The sequence below is a fragment of the Vitis vinifera genome, chromosome 18 (assembly GCF_030704535.1).
Source record: "Vitis vinifera cultivar Pinot Noir 40024 chromosome 18, ASM3070453v1".
NCBI lineage: Eukaryota > Viridiplantae > Streptophyta > Magnoliopsida > Vitales > Vitaceae > Vitis > Vitis vinifera.
The window spans coordinates 7719036-7737892 of NC_081822.1; the positions used below are offsets into that span (position 1 = coordinate 7719036).

The 18857-nt window shown below is 38.4% G+C and overlaps 1 protein-coding gene across 5 annotated transcripts; it reads right to left on the reverse strand.

Annotated features, from left to right (window-relative positions):
* Positions 1–891: 891 nt before the first annotated feature.
* Positions 892–18080, reverse strand: LOC100242050 (QWRF motif-containing protein 2). 5 transcript variants are annotated; one of them, XM_010666223.3, is made up of 7 exons: positions 17665–18080; positions 13339–14830; positions 10749–10868; positions 9902–10018; positions 9695–9784; positions 1511–1618; positions 892–1272 (listed from the first exon to the last, which is right to left on the reverse strand). In XM_010666223.3, the coding sequence occupies exons 2-7, from the start codon at positions 14758–14760 to the stop codon at positions 1198–1200; spliced, it is 1932 nt and encodes a 643-aa protein (XP_010664525.1). In that variant the 5' UTR covers positions 14761–14830; positions 17665–18080; the 3' UTR covers positions 892–1197. The 5 variants fall into 5 exon arrangements, with proteins under 5 accessions (XP_010664525.1, XP_059590647.1, XP_059590646.1 ...); XM_059734664.1 differs by lacking the exon at positions 17665–18080 and adding an exon at positions 16681–16796; XM_010666224.3 differs by lacking the exons at positions 892–1272; positions 17665–18080 and adding an exon at positions 3853–3921 and having other exon boundaries at positions 1522–1618; positions 13339–15114.
* Between the last annotated feature and the right edge of the window lie 777 nt (positions 18081–18857).

An 18857-nucleotide genomic window follows, 5' to 3' on the forward strand; every position in this document is an offset into this window, starting at 1 on the left:
CTACCCCCTACCCCCTACCCCCTCACCTCAACTAGGTTTCTTTTCTCATCTCCCATTTGAAAAAAGATAGCCATCCATAGGACAATTGAAATTTTACCCATCAGATTCGCTGTCATACGTCTCGCCGCATCTGCTGTGGATCCCACAGCCGCCTCCTTTCCACTTTCACTCCTCAGTCCTCATTCTCAATCACAAGTCACAACTACACACCACTCCCTCCCTCGCCACCACCCCGCATACAGCTATCAACTGTCTCCATTCATCATTCTCCCGTGTGCTTATATTGGCTTAGAGAAATACACTAGGAAACAAATGGGTCCATCAGACACCATTCGGCGGATTTTCCAGATTAGGAATTGTAGCGCATCCGTATACTGGTAATAATGGTTGCATATTCCAATTTGGTCCACCATTGATAAATTTCCTACCACATTGACTCATATTTATAGTTCCATACACATTAAAACCTTAAAATCTCAACCCCAACCATACCTGTCTTTGTTATAGATTCCCAATAACTGTTAACTCTCCCTGCAGATGAACCTAGACCAGATCCCATCCCTATATGAGTCACCATCTATTCAATTTACCATATCCTCAAATCAGCTTTTGTCTAATTCAATCACCTAAATCCTGACCCACAAATGTTTATGCAATGAGTACAACTAAATCAAATCCGATCAATATCCTGAAACCTGAAACCTGAAACCTCGACAGGGATGTGTGATGCTCTGCAAGCCTCCTTTGGATATGCAGACAAGGCAACTGAGAATCTAATACACCTCCGTAGGACAGGAGTAAAAAGAAGGGCGGATTATGCCTTTGTCAAGTGCTCCACAGTATTAAAAAGCATCTCTAGTAACTACCATTGGCACAAATGGATCAAATGAATGAATACCAAAAGAAAACAGGGAAAGACACTATTGAATGACGGGAAATTGGAAACATCATTACACATATTTACATATGCTTTCATCTAAGCCTATAGAGAAAGGACCTGTATACAAGCTAATTTAAATGAGAAAGACAATTTCCTGCCATTTTGTATCCCAACGCTAAAATGAGCACTCTTCTGCTTCACACAAGCCACAATCAATCACTCGATTCTTTGTCATTACCTCCTGTTTGGCAGCTTCAGATAAAAAGGGTTTTCACGTGATGTTAGCATGTAATGTATGCAGTCAAATGATATGTGCTTTACACTTTTGTTGTCAGGCTTGATGGTACACGATTTAGTTGTAATATATGAGTTCTCAGGCTACAATCCGTCACCTGGTTTCACAAGTTTTGTCAGTTCTGACATTGATCCATATCAACAGAAAACAAGAAATTTTCTACCCGAAAGAAAAGAGAGCTAAAATATATTGGAGAACAGAACTCTATGCACAAATGTCAACACTAACTTGGGTTGAAAAGGATATGGTAAACATATTTAAAAGAAAGAACAAATATGAAAATTTTTGGACTTCGTTATCAGCCCAAAAAAAAAACAACTGTATACCATCCTTACCTGCATGGCTGCTAGTGTTGATAAGAGATCTCTGCACTGATCAAGACAAGCTCGCTCTTTTGCAGATGTATTTGCAAGTTCAGCCACCAAGGAGTTCACCTCCTCCACCTATTAATGACAAATGGTTTTAGAAACATGAATGATCAATTGAGCAAACAAAGTCTTCAAATTACATAGGTTTATATGTTTCTTAGACAAACTTCGGTTTATATGTATCTTAGACAAACTCTAAAAACGTTGGTGAGGTATGACTCAATGCATTCTCAACCAAAATGGTCATGTAAACTTTTACATCCAAACCCGGGTACACAAAGAGAAAACCTAGCAAATATTTCTTAACATGAATCGAACTGTAAGCACCTTTTCGATGAGCAATTAAACTGCAAGGTTTTTTTCTGTACATGGTAAACATTTAAAGCACACGAGACAAGACCAAGATGTAAATTCTTGTTATTTCATAATTCAACGACCGATGCAGTTAAGATAAGACTCATTGACTTTGCTAGAAAAGGTGAGGTTATTGCCAAGTATGGGAACAAATTTGAAATTCATGTCCTACCCTGCAGAATATATTTCAAAGAAACTTAGGAGCAGGAGAAGCAATGAACAAACTAAATATTAAACAGTAAAAGTTGAGAATTTCACTGTTTCAGGAATCCACTTAACAATAGGGGTGCAAGCACTATGTATCATGGAACAATTACCATTTTTTTTCTCAGAAAATAACATAATCTTACAAAAAAAAGTGCCTAACAATAGGTGATGAATGGACCTGATTATTCAAGGAGTATAGTATACAAGGCACACGCTAACAGAAAGAAGGGAAAAAAATATATGTCTCTTGGATTAGCACAACCCCAGCCTATTGACAAAATCAAGTGAGCTGAAATAGGTATCTGCCACCTTAGACCATAAAAGCAGAGTTCTGAGAAACAGGTTTTCCTCAGGGAAAAAAAGGCTGATTTAAAAACATTGAAGGCCTTCCATTTTTCTCTTTCCAAATTGTCCAAAACATACAAAGAAGAGCCAATTTTCCCAACCATCTTGCTAGTCTTTCCTAGAAAACTGCAGTGCCAACCAAACAACACATATTGAGTGCTTGCAAAAGAACTCAAGTTACACCAGAAAGAGAAAACACCATAGACCACACAACTCAGTGCATGGCAAACCAAACCCAATAAAAACACCCCCCACAAACCAACACCCACAACAACCAAATTCACCCAACTCTCACCCTACCCCCTCACCAAACAATTTCCCTACCATTTAGGCACTGACCTATATGATTCAAAGTATCGGCTGATACCCATATGTCTTGGCTAAGTCATACATATGGTCTCAGTTATGACTACAAGGAGTTTGAGTCCCAAGTTGAGTATTGTGTGATCCGTTTATGCCTTGGGTTCCAATTTGGATATAAACTTTGACTCAGTTAACTTGTGAGATGACTTAAGAATCACAACATTATGACTCGGATATGATGAAAACAGAAAGGTCAAAAAAAAGAAAGCAACTTTGCATTTCTCGAATATTCACTTCATCAATCAAGAAAAAAAAATGACTAAATCAATAAAAAATTGTTTCAGTCTATATTTAGAAAAAAGAAATCAAAATAATTTATCTTCAAACAATTATTGATTTGTTACCAATCACATATTTTTTTTTATCATTTTCATTTTCTATTTTTAAAAATAAAAATTACTTCTTATTTAGTGAGCTACAATTTGAATATGTTTTGACATAGCAACTATAAAAACTTGGTATTGAGTATAACAATTGATATGGTAATGTCTAAAGAGTCTTCAATTCTCAATACTATCATAAACCAATTTGAAATCATGCTATTTAACTAATTAAAAAATAACAAATATGACAAATGTTTTCTTATTAGTTTGTTGACTTCATCTCATTGTAATTTTTATAATGCTGACAGCTGCAGAATCTGCTATTGGACCAGCCCATTTTCATTATGCCTTCTCTGTTGACCCAAAAGGAAAGCTTGAACCAAGCCATCAACAAGTCAGCTCCTCCCAGTGCACCTCAAGGCGCCTGCAGTTTAGTTCTTTGATGATTGTGACAACTATTCTACAGACTCTCCTGACTCAGGACAACCCTTTTTTAAAAAAAGGCCACAACCCGTCCTCTCCCTAAACCAAAAACTGAAATGGAAAAATTGTTAAAGGAATAAGTGGAGCAACCAGCCGCCTAGCTATAGGAAGAGTTGAAGAAGGTGAAGGGGTCTGGAGACCATGGGATAAAGATGAGGGGATTAACCATTTTCCAAAGGTTTTTAATCCAGAAAAGTTAGAGATGCCAGATATAGACAAAACGATGGAAACTACCTGTTCTGAGACTCAGCAGCAGCTGTTTTTCTCAATTGTAGGTTCCATGAGACTCCATGAGTGGCCTATCTATCCTTAGGGATTTAAATCAGAATCAAATTAATTGAACATTAGCTAAAGGCTACTGACAAGTAAAAAAGGTGTGCAACAAAAACAACAGAAAAATAAGGCAAGTAAAAAAAAAAAAAAAAAAAACTAAAATCTTAGTCACTCAAAATAAAGAGTTATTCAAAAATAATTTGAAAAGAATGAAACAAAATGAAAATCTTAATGACTTTAAATAAACACTTATTCAAAGAAAATTTTGAGAAGAATGAAACAAAGCACTTATACTTGGTCCCTATAGGGAATCGAGCCTAGAACCTCCCACAACCATACCCTAACCCCATGTCACTTGAGCCACACCTCAAAGACAAATAATGAAGGGAAATACGAAGTAAAAATGTAATAAAGAGAAAAAAAAAATGAGAATCTTAATGTCTCTCTAAATAATAAAATATTCAAAGCAAGTTACAGAAGAAAGAGAAGTAGCACTGATGGATCCAAGATATGCACTTTGCAAGGTCACCACAAATTCTCGCCCAAAATTTTCCAATATAAACTGAATTTTTATTTTTATTTTCTTTGGAAGATATTTTTTTTGATAAGTAAGCATATAATATATTGAAAAGAGGCCAAAAAGCCACACGCATACAGGGAGTATACAATCTAGCTAGAGCCTCAAAAAACACAGAGAAAACAAAAAACAACAAAAAGCCCACCAGCCCTTATATGGCGGCTATCCACTCCAGGGATCCTATAAGAGACAACGACCTCTCTCCACTATACATTCTCGCCCATCCCCATAAAATACAGACAAAAGAATTTTTTAATTTCTGGATATCTAACACCCCCCCCCCCCTAAAAGCAAGCCTATTTCTTTCCTTCCAAAGAGTCCAAAAGATGTACAACGGTATAGACTTCCATATCTTTTTCCTTTTTTTCCCTACAAAAGGGCCCCTCCAGCTTAATAGGACCTCCTTTACAGTTTCTAGAAAGACCCACTTAACACCAACCAAAGCACATATCATATCCCACAGGACTCTTGCCACTATACAATGTATGAGTATGTGATTTACAGTTTCCTCTTCACATCCACACAAGAAGCACCGATTAGGGAGATGCCACCCTCTTCTCTGGAGCCTATCAAGCGTGAGCACCTTGCCCCAAGTAGCTTCCCAAGCAAAAAACAAAATTTTTGTTTGAACTTTATCCACCCAAATGTTGTTCTTCGGAAAATTGTTAGCCACAGAATTTACCACCAAGTTATAGGCTTCTTTAACTTTAAACTTTCCGTTTTTCCCCCCTTTCCAAAAAACAGCATCCTCTTCTAAAGTAGGATTGAACCCCCTCAAAGTATGAAGCAAATTCCCTACCAAATCCAACTCCCAATCATTAAAACCCCTCACAAATCTTACATCCCAATCACCTTGGCCCACATTCTGGTCCCACATATCCTCTACTGTACCATTCCTATGAGCAGCCATCCCATATAGATGAGGAAACCTTTGGGACAGCACTGTACATCCGCACCAAAGATCATTCCAAAATCTGATTCTGGTACCATTCCCCATCCTAAAAGCCATATTCTCCCAACACCAATCCTTTTCCTTCATAATTTCCTTCCAAACCCCTACTCCAAAAGTCCCATTAGTCTTTTTGGTCATCCAACCAAACCCCTCTTGCCCATATTTCGCCACAAGTACTTGTCTCCACAAATTTTCCTTTTCACAAGCAAACCGCCAAATCCATTTCCCCAACAAAGCTTTATTTAACGGGACTAGCTTCCTTAAGCCAAGCCCCCCCTTTTCCTTCTCCGTACACACAATCTTCCAATTAACAATGTGCACTTTCCTTTCTAAATTTCCTCCTCCCCAAAGAAAATCCTTTTGCAATTTTTCTAATCTTCGCGCAACCAACTTGGGCATACGGAAAAGAGACATTTGGTACAAAGGTATGCTAGCCATCGTACTCTTAATGAGAATAAGTCTCCCACCTTTGGAAATATATTACCGTTTCTAGTGCGCTAGTCTTCTTCTCATCTTCTCCTCCACCCCATCCCACACGGCTGCACTCTTGTTATGGGCCCCCAATGGCAGCCCCAAATACACAGAGGGCATAGAGCCCACTTTGCAGCCCAGTTCCGCTGCCATCTCCTCCATCTCTTCCACCTCGCCAACTGGGATTAATTCACTTTTCTCCAAATTAATCCTTAATCCTGACACGGCTTCAAACCAGAACAGAATCCAACTGAGATAAGTTAGATACTCCTTCCTAGCTTCACAAAAAACTATAGTATCATCCGCAAAGAGCAGGTGGGAAACATGCACTGGCTGCCTTCCTCCTCCTCGGATCCTACACCCTGACAAAAAACCCCCTTCAACAGCCCTTCTGATTAGATTGCTCAGCACCTCCATTCCCATCACAAAGAGGTAGGGAGAGAGGGGATCTCCTTGCCTCAACCCCTTAGAACTTGGAAAGAAACCGGCCGACACTCCATTCACCAACACCGAAAATTTGGCTGTGGAGATACAACTCCACATCCATCCCAGCCACCTTGAACCGAACCCCATCTTTCTCATGACTTTCATCAGAAACTGCCAATTTAGGCTGTCGTAGGCTTTCTCTATGTCCAGCTTACAAATGAGACCTCTCTCTCCCCTTTTTTGCCATGCATCAATTGCTTCATTTGCAATTAATGAGGCATCAAGGATCTGCCTCCCTATAACAAAAGCATTCTGATCAGTGGATACTACTCTCCCTAGCACTTTTTTCAGTCTATTGGCTAAGACCTTGGCCAATAGTTTGTACAGCCCCCCCAAGAGACTGATTGGCCTGAATTCCCCAAGGTCCTCAGCCCCCCCCTTCTTGGGTATCAAGACCAAAAATGTACTGTTCATGCTCTTGATGAAGGCACTTTGCTCATAGAACTCTTTAAACATCTCCAAAACCTCTTCTTTAACTATAACCCAGCATCTTTGCCAAAAGGCCATAGTAAAGTCATCCGGTCCTGGGGCTTTGTCCCCATTCATCTCCATCAGGGCACTATGAATTTCCTCTTCAGAGAAAGGTTGTTCCAAGTTCTCTGCCTCTTGCTGATTTAGTTGCTCTAACTGCAGCCCTTCTATGTCCGCCTTCCAATCTGAATTTTCCGTAAGTAAATGCTGAAAGGCATTGGCCACCCCTTCTCTCACATCCTTTTCCTCAAACAGCCACACCCCACCTATCTTAATTCTGTCCACATGATTGAATCTACGATGTGCAGCCACCATACGATGGAAGTATCCTGTATTGTTGTCCCCTTCCCTTAGCCATAACTCTCTGGAATGCTGCCTCCAATGAGTTTCCTCCAAAGAGACCCACTTAGCATAACTATCCTTTGCTTCCTTTTTTGATACTGTTTCCTCCTCTGATAGTCTTCTCTCACATTCCACCCTGTCCCAGTGATCCACAAGCTGCAGGGCAGCAGCTTTATTGTCTTCCAATCTCCCAAACACTTCCCTATTCCACTCTTTAAGCTTCTGTTTCACTACTTTCAATTTTGTAACCAGCCTAAAGCTAGCACTTCCTCTCACCTCTATTCCCTGCCACCAGCTATGGATTAGCTCTTGAAACCCTTCTACTTTAAGCCACATGTTTTCGAATCTGAACGGGGAAGGACCGCGTCTCATAGTACCACCCTCCAGCACCACCGGGAAGTGGTCTGAAGCTGGCCTGGGCAGTCTTTTTTGAATCACACTGCTAAATTGATCCATCCAACTTGGGGTAACCAAAAATCTATCCAACCTGGCCCAATAACGATTATTTGGCCCCCCACTCCACGTATAATCACCTCCTTGCAACGGGAGATCAATCAGGCCTAACTCATCTATAACCTGAGCAAATTTCCTCATTGCTGCAGAAATTCTCCCTTGCCTATTCCTCTCATTCTGAGAGCGAATGACGTTAAAGTCCCCCCCTACACACCAGGGCTCTTCCCATAGACCTCTGATAGCCCCTATCTCATCCCACATACAATCCTTTTCATTTTTTGTGAACGGACCATACACCCCCGTGAATACCCAGACAGCCCCATCTTCCACCTTCCTAAACCGGCAAGAAATAGTGAATTGCCCCTCCTCCCAATCCAACAGCTCTAGCAACCTTTTATCCCAGCAGACCAGAATACCTCCTGCCGTACCCGAAGCATCCACAGCCCTCCAGTCTAAGAATCTTCCCACTCCTATGCTTCTAACCACCCACTCGGACATCAGATTAATTTTCGTTTCCTGGATGCAAAGTAAGTCTACTTTCTGACTTCTCACAACAGCTTTAATTATTTTCCTCCTAGAGCAATCATTTGCTCCCCTCACATTCCAACATAAGATCTTAATCTTCATTAACTTCTATAAGCTGGCACCCTCTAACCTGAGAAGAACTTTCCATTGATATGAAAACCATCCACTAGATTTTCCATTGATCTACTCTGTTGGCTACATGAATCATTCTTTTGAGAACTTAAATCCAACAAATTAAAGGTCAGATATCTTATAGTCACGGTTTAAAGGTTCGCTAACATGTTCACAAGTCAAAAGATATATGCTATGATTTTGAAACCTAACAAATGGCAGTAGCTCTCTGACATTCTAATTAGACTAGCATCTGACCTCCTAAGCTCTTGAAATTCACCAAAAACAATTTTCTATACAGAACAAAGCAGAACCTAAAACAGCTTTTACAAGGTCTTAATAAAATCGCAGCCATTGCTGAAATAAGCACATTTAAACTCCACCAGAAAAATCTTAAGCAACTAACAGCTTCTACTGTGATTCAAGTGATATTTCACTCATTAAATGTGAACTGAAGGTTGCTTTGAACTACTTGGCAACAGCAGAATGGTAGGCTGTTTGGTGGGATGGAGGATTTGGTTCAATGTTTGAAGATTTTTTTCTTCACTTCCTTTCTATGTGGTCCAAAGGTTGTTTGGGTGTTGAGTGTTCCTATCTGCTTAACTTCATTGGTTGTATGGGGTACCATTAATTTTTTGCTTAGTTAGTCTCTTGACACCTTTTGTATAATCCTGGTGTACTATAAGTCACACCCCCCACCCCACTTTTTTAGGCTGGCCAATGTTTTCTGTTTGCCTATTAAAAGGGGAATAGAAGGGGAAAACATAAGCGAAGTTGGAGAAAACATGCAAGCACTGTGATAAAATATTTGGTATATCAGCAACAATATAAACTTAATTTGTCCCTTTAATATATTTGCGCTCATTTATCAAAAAAAATATAAACTTAATTTGTGTTCACTTAAACAGTATTTTTTTACAGCCATTTTTCACATTATGCAAATGTTTAATACAAAATTCATACTTCCTGGTAATATATAACTTTCCTAGAATTCATAATAGGCACCTAATTTTATTTGGATCTTCACTATAATTCTTTCTCAGGTGTTAAGAGGCAAAAACTACTGAAGAAAATAATTCAACTTGATGAGAGGTGTACTAGCATTCATAAGTTGTTGACTTCTATTTATGATTAAATCTAGTACCAAAGCTGTTCCAGGTAATAATATTTTATTTAATTATTCTTTTTTGCTTCTAAAATTTACAATATCATGTAACAAAATAATTTCCAAATATAGATGATAATACCTATTTAATATCAGGCAGCTAAAAATCCATTAAAGAAACAGCATTATGTTAATAACATTCCCATATCATGAAATTAGCAGAATTTTTTCCCAATTAATGAATAAATAAATCAAGATTATAAAAAACATAACAGACAAGACATGAGAGTCAAAAGAAAAAGGAGATCACCTTTGATAACAAAGAGCATATTGAGGATGCCATTGCCTGCATCACATCAACTGCTGAACAAATTGCATCCTTCAAATTTTGGATGTCTGCCTGAGGAAATAGGTAGCCAAAAAATAAGGAATTTTATCAAACCCGAAAATTGCCAATGTGTTGGACAACTGAAATGTCACATAACATATTAAAAATAAAGATAAAACAGAGACATACCCTTGCTCCACTAACAACAGGAAGGCGGAGAGTGCTGGCCTTCAAAGCTTCGATGGCCCCGGACAAGGAATTTGAGTGGTCCCTGTCCATAGGACCCCACTCGTCCAAATACATGATCTGCACCCATCAAGTTAATCAATTTAGCATGTGCAGTTTAACAGATGAACTGTAATAAAACCTCTTTATGAACAAGCATGCAACTCAATATTCCATGTTTAACACAAATAGACATGAAAATGATTTAAGATACCAACTCCAATTGAGTCACAGTATCATAACAGAGATATTGAATCTCTCCCTTGAATAATTTTGTGTTCTCCACATTCTTGGCCCATAATTATAATCATGGATGCAAATTCTTATTCCACAGCTCAGGCCCTTTGGATCCTTTCTTTTGGGAAAATTCAGGAACAAAGAGAGAGAGAGAGAGAGAGAGTCCAGTTGTCTCCAAAAAGGAATACAAGAGGAGACAAATGACATGGAAGATAATCAAATACAACTCAGAGTAATAAAACCTTATCCAAATTATCATTGAACGATTTTAACAAGCAGATTTATATTGATTGAAAGTTTATAAACATGAGAAAACAATGAGAATATGCTGAAGCAAAATATTTATCGAGTCATGAATCCCTAAGGAGCATAACTAGAAATCTTTCTTCCTAGCACTTTTAATATATTCTTATATTTTACCTTTAAAAAAACCAGAAATCTTTTGTGTCCCTTGTGTGTGTGTGTGTGTGTGTGTGTGTGTGTGTGTGTGTGTGTGTGTGTGCGCGGGTGGGTGAATGGATGCAGCATGTTCTTGAGGTGCATAACCAGAATGAAGTTTGAATCTGGATCTTACTTGCCCCTTGAGGATTGTTGTTAGCTTCAACTTTTGCCTCATCAGTTGTAACATCTTTCTTTTGTCCCTGACAGAATCACGCAGATCCACAATAGCTACCCGTGCATTACACAGGCTTTGCTGATATAAATAAGAAAATTCAGATAAAATAAAATAAAAATAAAAAAAAACTCCTCATGGGATTTAAACATGTTAAAACTAAATAAAAAAAAGAGAATTGATACACAGCTAATTATCTGAATACACAAGGATAACCAGGACATGAGTATGTGGTGTACCTCAGGAAGGTAATGACATCATCAACATATGGAAAAAATAAATAAATCCATCACACACATTGCATGCTCCATGTTAAATTTTCAAAACTGAATACGTCTACACTCTACAGTTAGAACTTAGAAAACCTAATAATCATTTATAATCATAGGTGGCATGTAAAAGAAAAAAAAAATGAAAAACCATATCTAATTATAATTCTTAAATGTGTCTGACATACCCATAATTACAAACAATTTTTTCTCTTTCTTCTCTTCTTGTCATATTTTTATCCTTTCAATTAAAGATCTTCTAGCACATTATTTGCAGAAGAAATACTTTAAAAAAATGATTTTACAAAAGAAAATTAAGAAACCCTCTTTACATCGGTTCGGCAAGGAGCTTTAACAGAACCATGTAAAAACGAAAGATCAGAAGATATTCGATTGGTTAATAAAAATCTACGACAACAAATAACAGATCATGATTATCATCATCACAGCCAGAATCCAAGTGATACTGTTAAGCTTACTTTTCTTCAAGTTACTCACAACTTCCTTTCTTTTTTATGGAGATGGATGGAGTTGCTCTCAACATCCATTGTGAATCAAACCAGATTGCATTCCAAGAACTTAACAAGTTTTCATTACTAACCAAGTTTGCACTGACAACTTGAAAGTTGTGAACTAGCTATAACAATTACAGAAGATGCTATACATCTACATGGTTTTTGTTCTGGAACACCATATAATTGCTTAGCATTTGCTATCCATATCTCTCATTCTCAAGTGAGAAAAGGCTGCCCATTTTTGTGTATCCCTCAACCTTGTTTGGCCTTTGGTGCCTTGTGCACACCATGTATGCTTTTGTGCACCCTTTTGTTAAGTGGTGCTAATAAAATTGATCTTTGCCAAGGAAGAAAAAATATACACCTCTTATTTTCACACCATTAGAGCAACAATAATTTTCATTCCCATCCTTTATGGAAGGGATACACTAGGAGCAACATCAAGTGCTAACTTCACATGGAAGTCCCAAAAATTTGTTCCAACTTGTAGATGGGTCAACAATATTGTTTTATTCATTTATATTGCATGCCAACAGTCTCAAGAAGTAGAGAAACATGTAAAATGAAATATAACCATCAAATTCTACACATTAAATGGTATTCCTTTGAGCTAAAAGAAATTATAAACCCATGTATCTGCATCTATATTAAGGGTTTTAAAGAATTATAAAGGTTACAATATCCTGTTGGCTTTGAAATAGGAAGATCACAAATGATCAAAGAGCTAGCTGAGACCCACAACCAGTTGATGAGAATGGCTTTGACTATCATTCAGAAAATAAGAAGCCTGGCAGGTAAAAAGCCCAAAAGCTTCATAATTCCAGTCCTTTTTTATTAATGAAAAGGGCCATTCCACAGTCCTTATGTGAGAGTATAACATAAGGTGCACCCCAACAGTCCCTTTCTTAGTTTCTTGAATTCCAGAAAAATTTGGGGTTCATTTTTATGCCACTTAATTGATTTAGACCTAGATAACAAAAGCTCAATTCATGGAGAATTTCAATTTAGTTCCGTCAAGTAGACAACAAAATTTTTTCAAGCCATCTTATTATCTGTATATGAATATATGTCTCACACTAATAATATCTCTTCTCTTCCAATTTTTCTTCATCCACTTTCTTTTGCACCATTTAAGTAATCTTCTCTTCTCTTCCAATTTTAGAAAAAGGTTATTAGTGAAGTTGGTCATCCAGCTTTCTTTTTCATAGGCTTTTCTTTTATAGATATACCAATCCCTCTTATTAACAAACATCCTCAATTAGGTCAATGCTACCTTACCCATCAAGCTTAAACTCAACAGTACATAAATCACCCCCCTTTCTATATTGTTTTTCCTCTTGTCTTCTCCTTTTCCCCATCACAAATTTTTACATTTGTAAGATAATATGGTAGGAAAACACAAATGCTAGCACTTGATACTTTCCATCATCACACACTGAAATCAGCACTACGGTATGTTCTAAGTGATATTGTGTTAACTGTTAATTAAATTTCCCATAATAAGTTCAGCACCCAAATCAATATTGAGAGAGAACACTTTTTTTATGGGTAACCAAGAATACATCCATAGATCCTGACTGAGGGTCAAGACAGATAAGCAAACAAGGGTCAAGACATGCAATCAAATAATACACCATAGTATCCCATGCATAGGCTACTAATAAAAACCAAACAAATGCATTACTCCATCAAAAGAATTGCAACAGAGGGAAAAAAAATAGTTAACATATTCCAAAATAGTAAGTTGTAAAGTCTGAGGAGACTCACCTCCGCATTCATTCTTTGGACCAACAAGGAAGCATCCGCCCTGGCATTTATAAATCGCCATTGCAAATAGCGGTTATGCAAAAGCCTCAATAAGTGTGCATCAACCATACGGTTCTCCCCCACCTTCCCCCGCCGTACATCAGCAGCAAAACTGAGAATAGATGGGTTGTTGCTCAAATTACCATTCAGTGAGCCAACCACTGCCCTAACCCGAGTTGGACTGGGCATCCCCCTTAAGGGAGAATATGTAGAGGTTGTCACAAGCTTACTTGGCGATGCCGGCCTAACAGGCCCACGTAGAGGAGACTGCCCCCTGCTAGGTAGGATTCCCCGGGGAGACGACATAGGACTGTCAGTTAACAATTTCTTAGGCGCAATGAGCTTCGGTGGGACTGCCGGTGTTCTCAATCCATTGCTCTTTGACTGTGGTGAGCTGGGCTCTGGTGTACGGCGCAACCTATTACTAGTCTCTTGCCAAAACCTTGCGGGCACCATGATCCCCCGGGGCACACCCCGCCCTTGAGTACCACCACCTCCGCCACCAGACTCCTGTGCTCCAGACGTGCTTCCAGAAGATACACTTTCTGTATCAGAAGCAGCAGGATCAGATGTCATAGTAGATCCAACAACTGAATTGGCATTAACAAGTTCATTTGCCTTTCCCAACTCGGCATTGCCCGAATCCAAATTCAATCTTCCATCCAATGGAGTCCGATTTCTTTCATCAATCATAGATTGCTGCAACGACCTAGCCATAATCCCAGATCCACCCAATTTCTTCTTCTCATCAGTACAATCCATGCTTCTAGTCAATGAATTAACCTGCCGCGACCTCCCAGGCCACCGATGCTGATCAACAGGCTTAGAATTCTCCGTTTGATCCGCTCTCGTCGGCGTTGGCTTCCTCCTCTCCGGAGTACCTTTCCTCACACTAGCCGGCGCCGGCTTTGTCTTACTAACCCGAAGCGAGAACGACTCCCCCTGAAAGGAAACCGACAAACTCCTGGCGGACGTAATTAACATCTTAGAAGCGGTGGTCACTTCTCCAGCATTGCCAGGTCTGAAATCAAAGGTATTGGGACGAGGCGTCACCGGGCGCCTCCGCTCCACAGACTGCGACCTCTTGATCAGAGAGGAAGGCGCAGGCATCGGCGTCATAACAGCGGAGGAAGACGCGGTCCTGGAAACCAATGGAGATGCGCAGCGCCTGGAAGACGAAGAGGAAGACGTGGAAGAAGAAGTGGAAGTAGAAGTAGAAGAAGATAGGTAGCGGGAAGTAACCTCTCTACCCTTAGGTCTTCGAAGAGCCACCCCATTGTCGGCCTCAGAAGGAATCAGAGGAGGCCTTGTAGGGTTCTGATGACTCCCTTCTCGCGACGAGGTCTTCGGATTTGGTGTAGCTGATACTGCAGCAACCATCATAGAAATTCACAGACGCCCTCTGAAACCCTAATTTTCTCTCTCATCATAAACCCACACCAAAACCTGCAAGCTAATTTTAGAGAGAGAAAGTAAGAGAGAGACACAGACAGACGACAGAGAGCTAAGAGTGTTGCTCTTAGTGAGAGAGTGAATCTACTCTTAAAGGGGATTAGAATTTAGAAGAGAGGTTTTATGGCTCCTCTCCCCTTTTTTGGTATTTCTATTTTTTAATAATTGATATAATTTGGAAAGCGACCGTCATATAACCGTTACGCTTCCCGGCGAGAATCTACGCCGGAGAGAAAAGGAAAGTGAGAGGCGATGAACCGAGATTTGAGAGCATAACTGTCATCATAGTCTTTGCGTTTAAGCTTCAAAATTATTATTGTGTGAAATATATATATATATATATATAAACAACAAATACCATTCCCTACTCTCGAGCTCCTTGCAAAACAACAAACTCGCTTTTTCTGATGGCAACGTTCCCATATGATAGGTACTTCCATATTTTCGTATTTTGTGTAAGCGCGTGGGTAGGAATTATAATTGTCTGAACGCGCCTACACGTGTGCTCAACCTCCATTGTACACTCAGCCCTGATTTATCCCACCTGGACTGGGCCGGTTGTGAATGGTTCGAATTTTATAGTGGGTTTTATTTTAATTACCCATAAAGGTACATTAAATTCAATATAATATTAAGAAGTGATGTACAATATATTATTTTTAATTTAAATCCAACCAATGACATAAATCAATTTTATCATATTCATATGCGCCACGTGTTAATAATTAGAATTGGTTGGGTTAGAGGGCACAGTTAAAAAGGCATTTATATACATTTTTAAGATGACATGTCTTTAACTTCAATCGAATCATTACGGAGTATGAGACAGATAATTCATGAAAATACAGGAAAAAAGAAGAAATATTTTATAAATATAATGCCACGTGGCTAATGATAATACAGGGATATAAAGATTATGTTTTATTAGTCTAGGTGAAAGGATAGAATAGAAGTGTTGATTTGGGTGTGGATGGTGGGAGTAGACGAAATACAAGACAGAGTGGAGGTCACCAACTGAATGAGGAGGCAATAATTAGGTTAGGGAAGTCATTAGCGTCAGCAATTACCAAAACCAAACAAACTCTTATTCATTTGGAAGTGAAAAAGACAATCATGCTTTGAGTTATTCAAACTCCACACACATGAACACGTTCGCTCTCTTTTCTTTAAGTTAATCTTAAGTCACACTAAGCGTGGGATATCAAAAGCAACCAACTCTTTCCCACCTCCCAACCGCTACCATTTTATATTTTTATAAGTGCCACTCACTTTTGATTTAAATAAAAATTTTAAAAAAGAGTTAGAAGCATACTATTCAATCACGCGATGATAAATCACAAACCCCATGTGTATGACTTGTGAGTATTGATAAAGTATAATAATTGAAATGAAAACACGACCATCTTTTAATATGGGACGTTCACAACCTTAAAAAAACGTTTATATATATATATATATATAGTATTTCAATCGGCTAAATAGACAATTACCTTTTATGGGCTAAATAAGCCTCATGAAATTATAGTGCTAAATAGAGTTCAAACAAATTACTATATTAAGATTAAGAATAGACTTTAATACTATTTCTAATTTACTTGCTCCCAATCGTAAAAATATTGTAATCTAATGAATATTCATAACTATAAATATCATCTACACAAGTAAGAAAATCTTATACAAATATAATGTGAAAAAAAAAATTCCTCTAAGCCATCATCTAAGTTCATTCCATTTAGTTCTAAATCTAATTGTAATACAATCACAATCCCCCCCTAGTGTTGTATAGCGTTAATTAGTCCGTGATTGTACCATTGTCTTCAACGAAAATTTAAAAAGGGTCTTAAAAGATACCTTCATTTTCTCTTTGACCGTGAGTGGTTTCCCGTGAGGATCAGGTACGGATATTGGAGGGTTATTTGTAGATTGTTCTTAGAGTACATGAAACACAGACTACCACCGAGAGAAAGAGAAAGCCCTGAATGCTTTCCCCATTCTCCATACATGAAGGCTTAATGCATTCCCTTGAAGTATCGATAGAATTATTGGACAATGACAATTGACCATGAAAACAAAGGATCGCTACTGTCCATTATGGCTGCACCTTGAATTTGATTCTGGCTAGCATCAAAGCAGATGATGGTGAACACTGGAGCCGTCACAACCTCAATTAAAAGCTAAGTCCTGAGAACATATGAAGCCCACTTATGCCCATGTGATGTGAGGGTCTCCTAAATAAAAATACTAGCTAAGGCATGCGTGCACGATGGATGCCTCAAGGACCACTTGTAAAGTTCATTCCTTCTTCGACACTCAATTTCCTAAAGTTCGTTTTTTCTTTGTTATCATCTTTTATATATATATATCCCATGTCCTTGCTTTTGAGGAAGCATCAACCATTTGGGTATTGCCTCATCCTTAGATCGATAAACAAGGAAGCAAATGAGTCTAGGAGGAACCCACCATCTAGGACAAACTAGGCATTTTCAGGAACACAACAATAATCATTTTTGCGATTCATTGCCAGGATTATTAGGATTATGAAATAGCAATGCATATTATGGAGATATTTGGTTGGTCTCATGGCCCATTCAAGGTCATTGATCCAACCTCCAACCACATGAATGATGATCATATAAATGGCAATTATTAAGCTCACAATTAGTTTTATCATATCAGCTGATACAGATCATAGACAATTCATTCACCTAATCGCTGAGAGAAAAGTGCAGTAAAATGGAGAGAATTACCGAACAAACTAACGAGGAGACATGATGATGAACATGTAGCTTTCTCAAAACTATACAATAGTGAGCAATCATTGTGAGAGTTGATTACCTGGGCAGATGGATGAAAAATTAAGCTAAATCTCCTTGAAATTGCTCTCGAAGTGGCAACTGTTTCATTGCAAATGAAAGAAGCCAGCGCCCCCACCTCCCAAAATAAATGTCAGCAATGCTACATCGCTATAATTTACAAAGGCAATTGGAAAAGTAGCTCTTTCTAGGATGCTCCGTCCCATACTGTGTGTTTCTGTACAATGCCCCTGACCCTTTCCTCTCCCTATTGCTTTGGATGGGGTCTTGTTCTCAAGGGTCCCACTTCTCTCGATTTCATAGGCTCACCAGCATGTACCTTTGGAGGCCCAATTACAGTGGACATGGGCCATAGTTTGGAGGGATCAGAGGCAAGGATCAGAAACTAGATACGGTATATAGCATCATGTAGCCTTCTTGGGGAACTTCTGTTTATACCAAAAACCTGTTGAAGAGCAAATGCGTCGACCCAATTTATAAGCCTAGGAATTGGTTGATGGTTACAGCCCCTGCGCATCTGACACAGGCTAGTATGAATTGAAAGCATCTGGCTAAACCACACCAGCTTAAACAGTACTAAAGCTTTTTTTGTAAACCTGTGGCTCTGGACCAACTTTGAACTATTAGAACCAAACCCATATGTATTTTCAGCTGGATCAAACAAAATATTCCTTACGCAGCATAGATTATCACGGCATGATCCCGTCTGACCTGTAATCCTGTGCAAAATCAAGACTATTTGTGTATTGTTTCTTGTTGGATAGTCCAGTCCAAAAGTGTTCTAGAGACTAATTGCATCAATCTTAATTGATATTGCACCCAGAAAATTTAAGATACAAAAGTTAGTATCACAGTTCAGCTGTACCACTTGATGAATTCTTTACTCTTATTCTATAGAGGCTTATATATTGTCCAAATATATATATATATATATGTACTTTTGACTCAAATTATGAACGTTCTTAATTGTGAAATTGAATTAGTTTTGTTACACTATGTAGGAGACCTCGGGATTTAGGTTTGCTTAGATTAAACTGCTCAATCAGTTTTCAAGGGTTTAAGGGGGAGTGCTCTTAAAAAATATATAAATGACAAGTTTGTACCTATTATATTTTTAATCTTTTTATAATTGAAGATTTTAATAGAAGAGAAAAATTAGAATGCAACGAAGAAGAGAGGGAGAATCTTCACCATTGTAACTCTTCTTTTTTATTT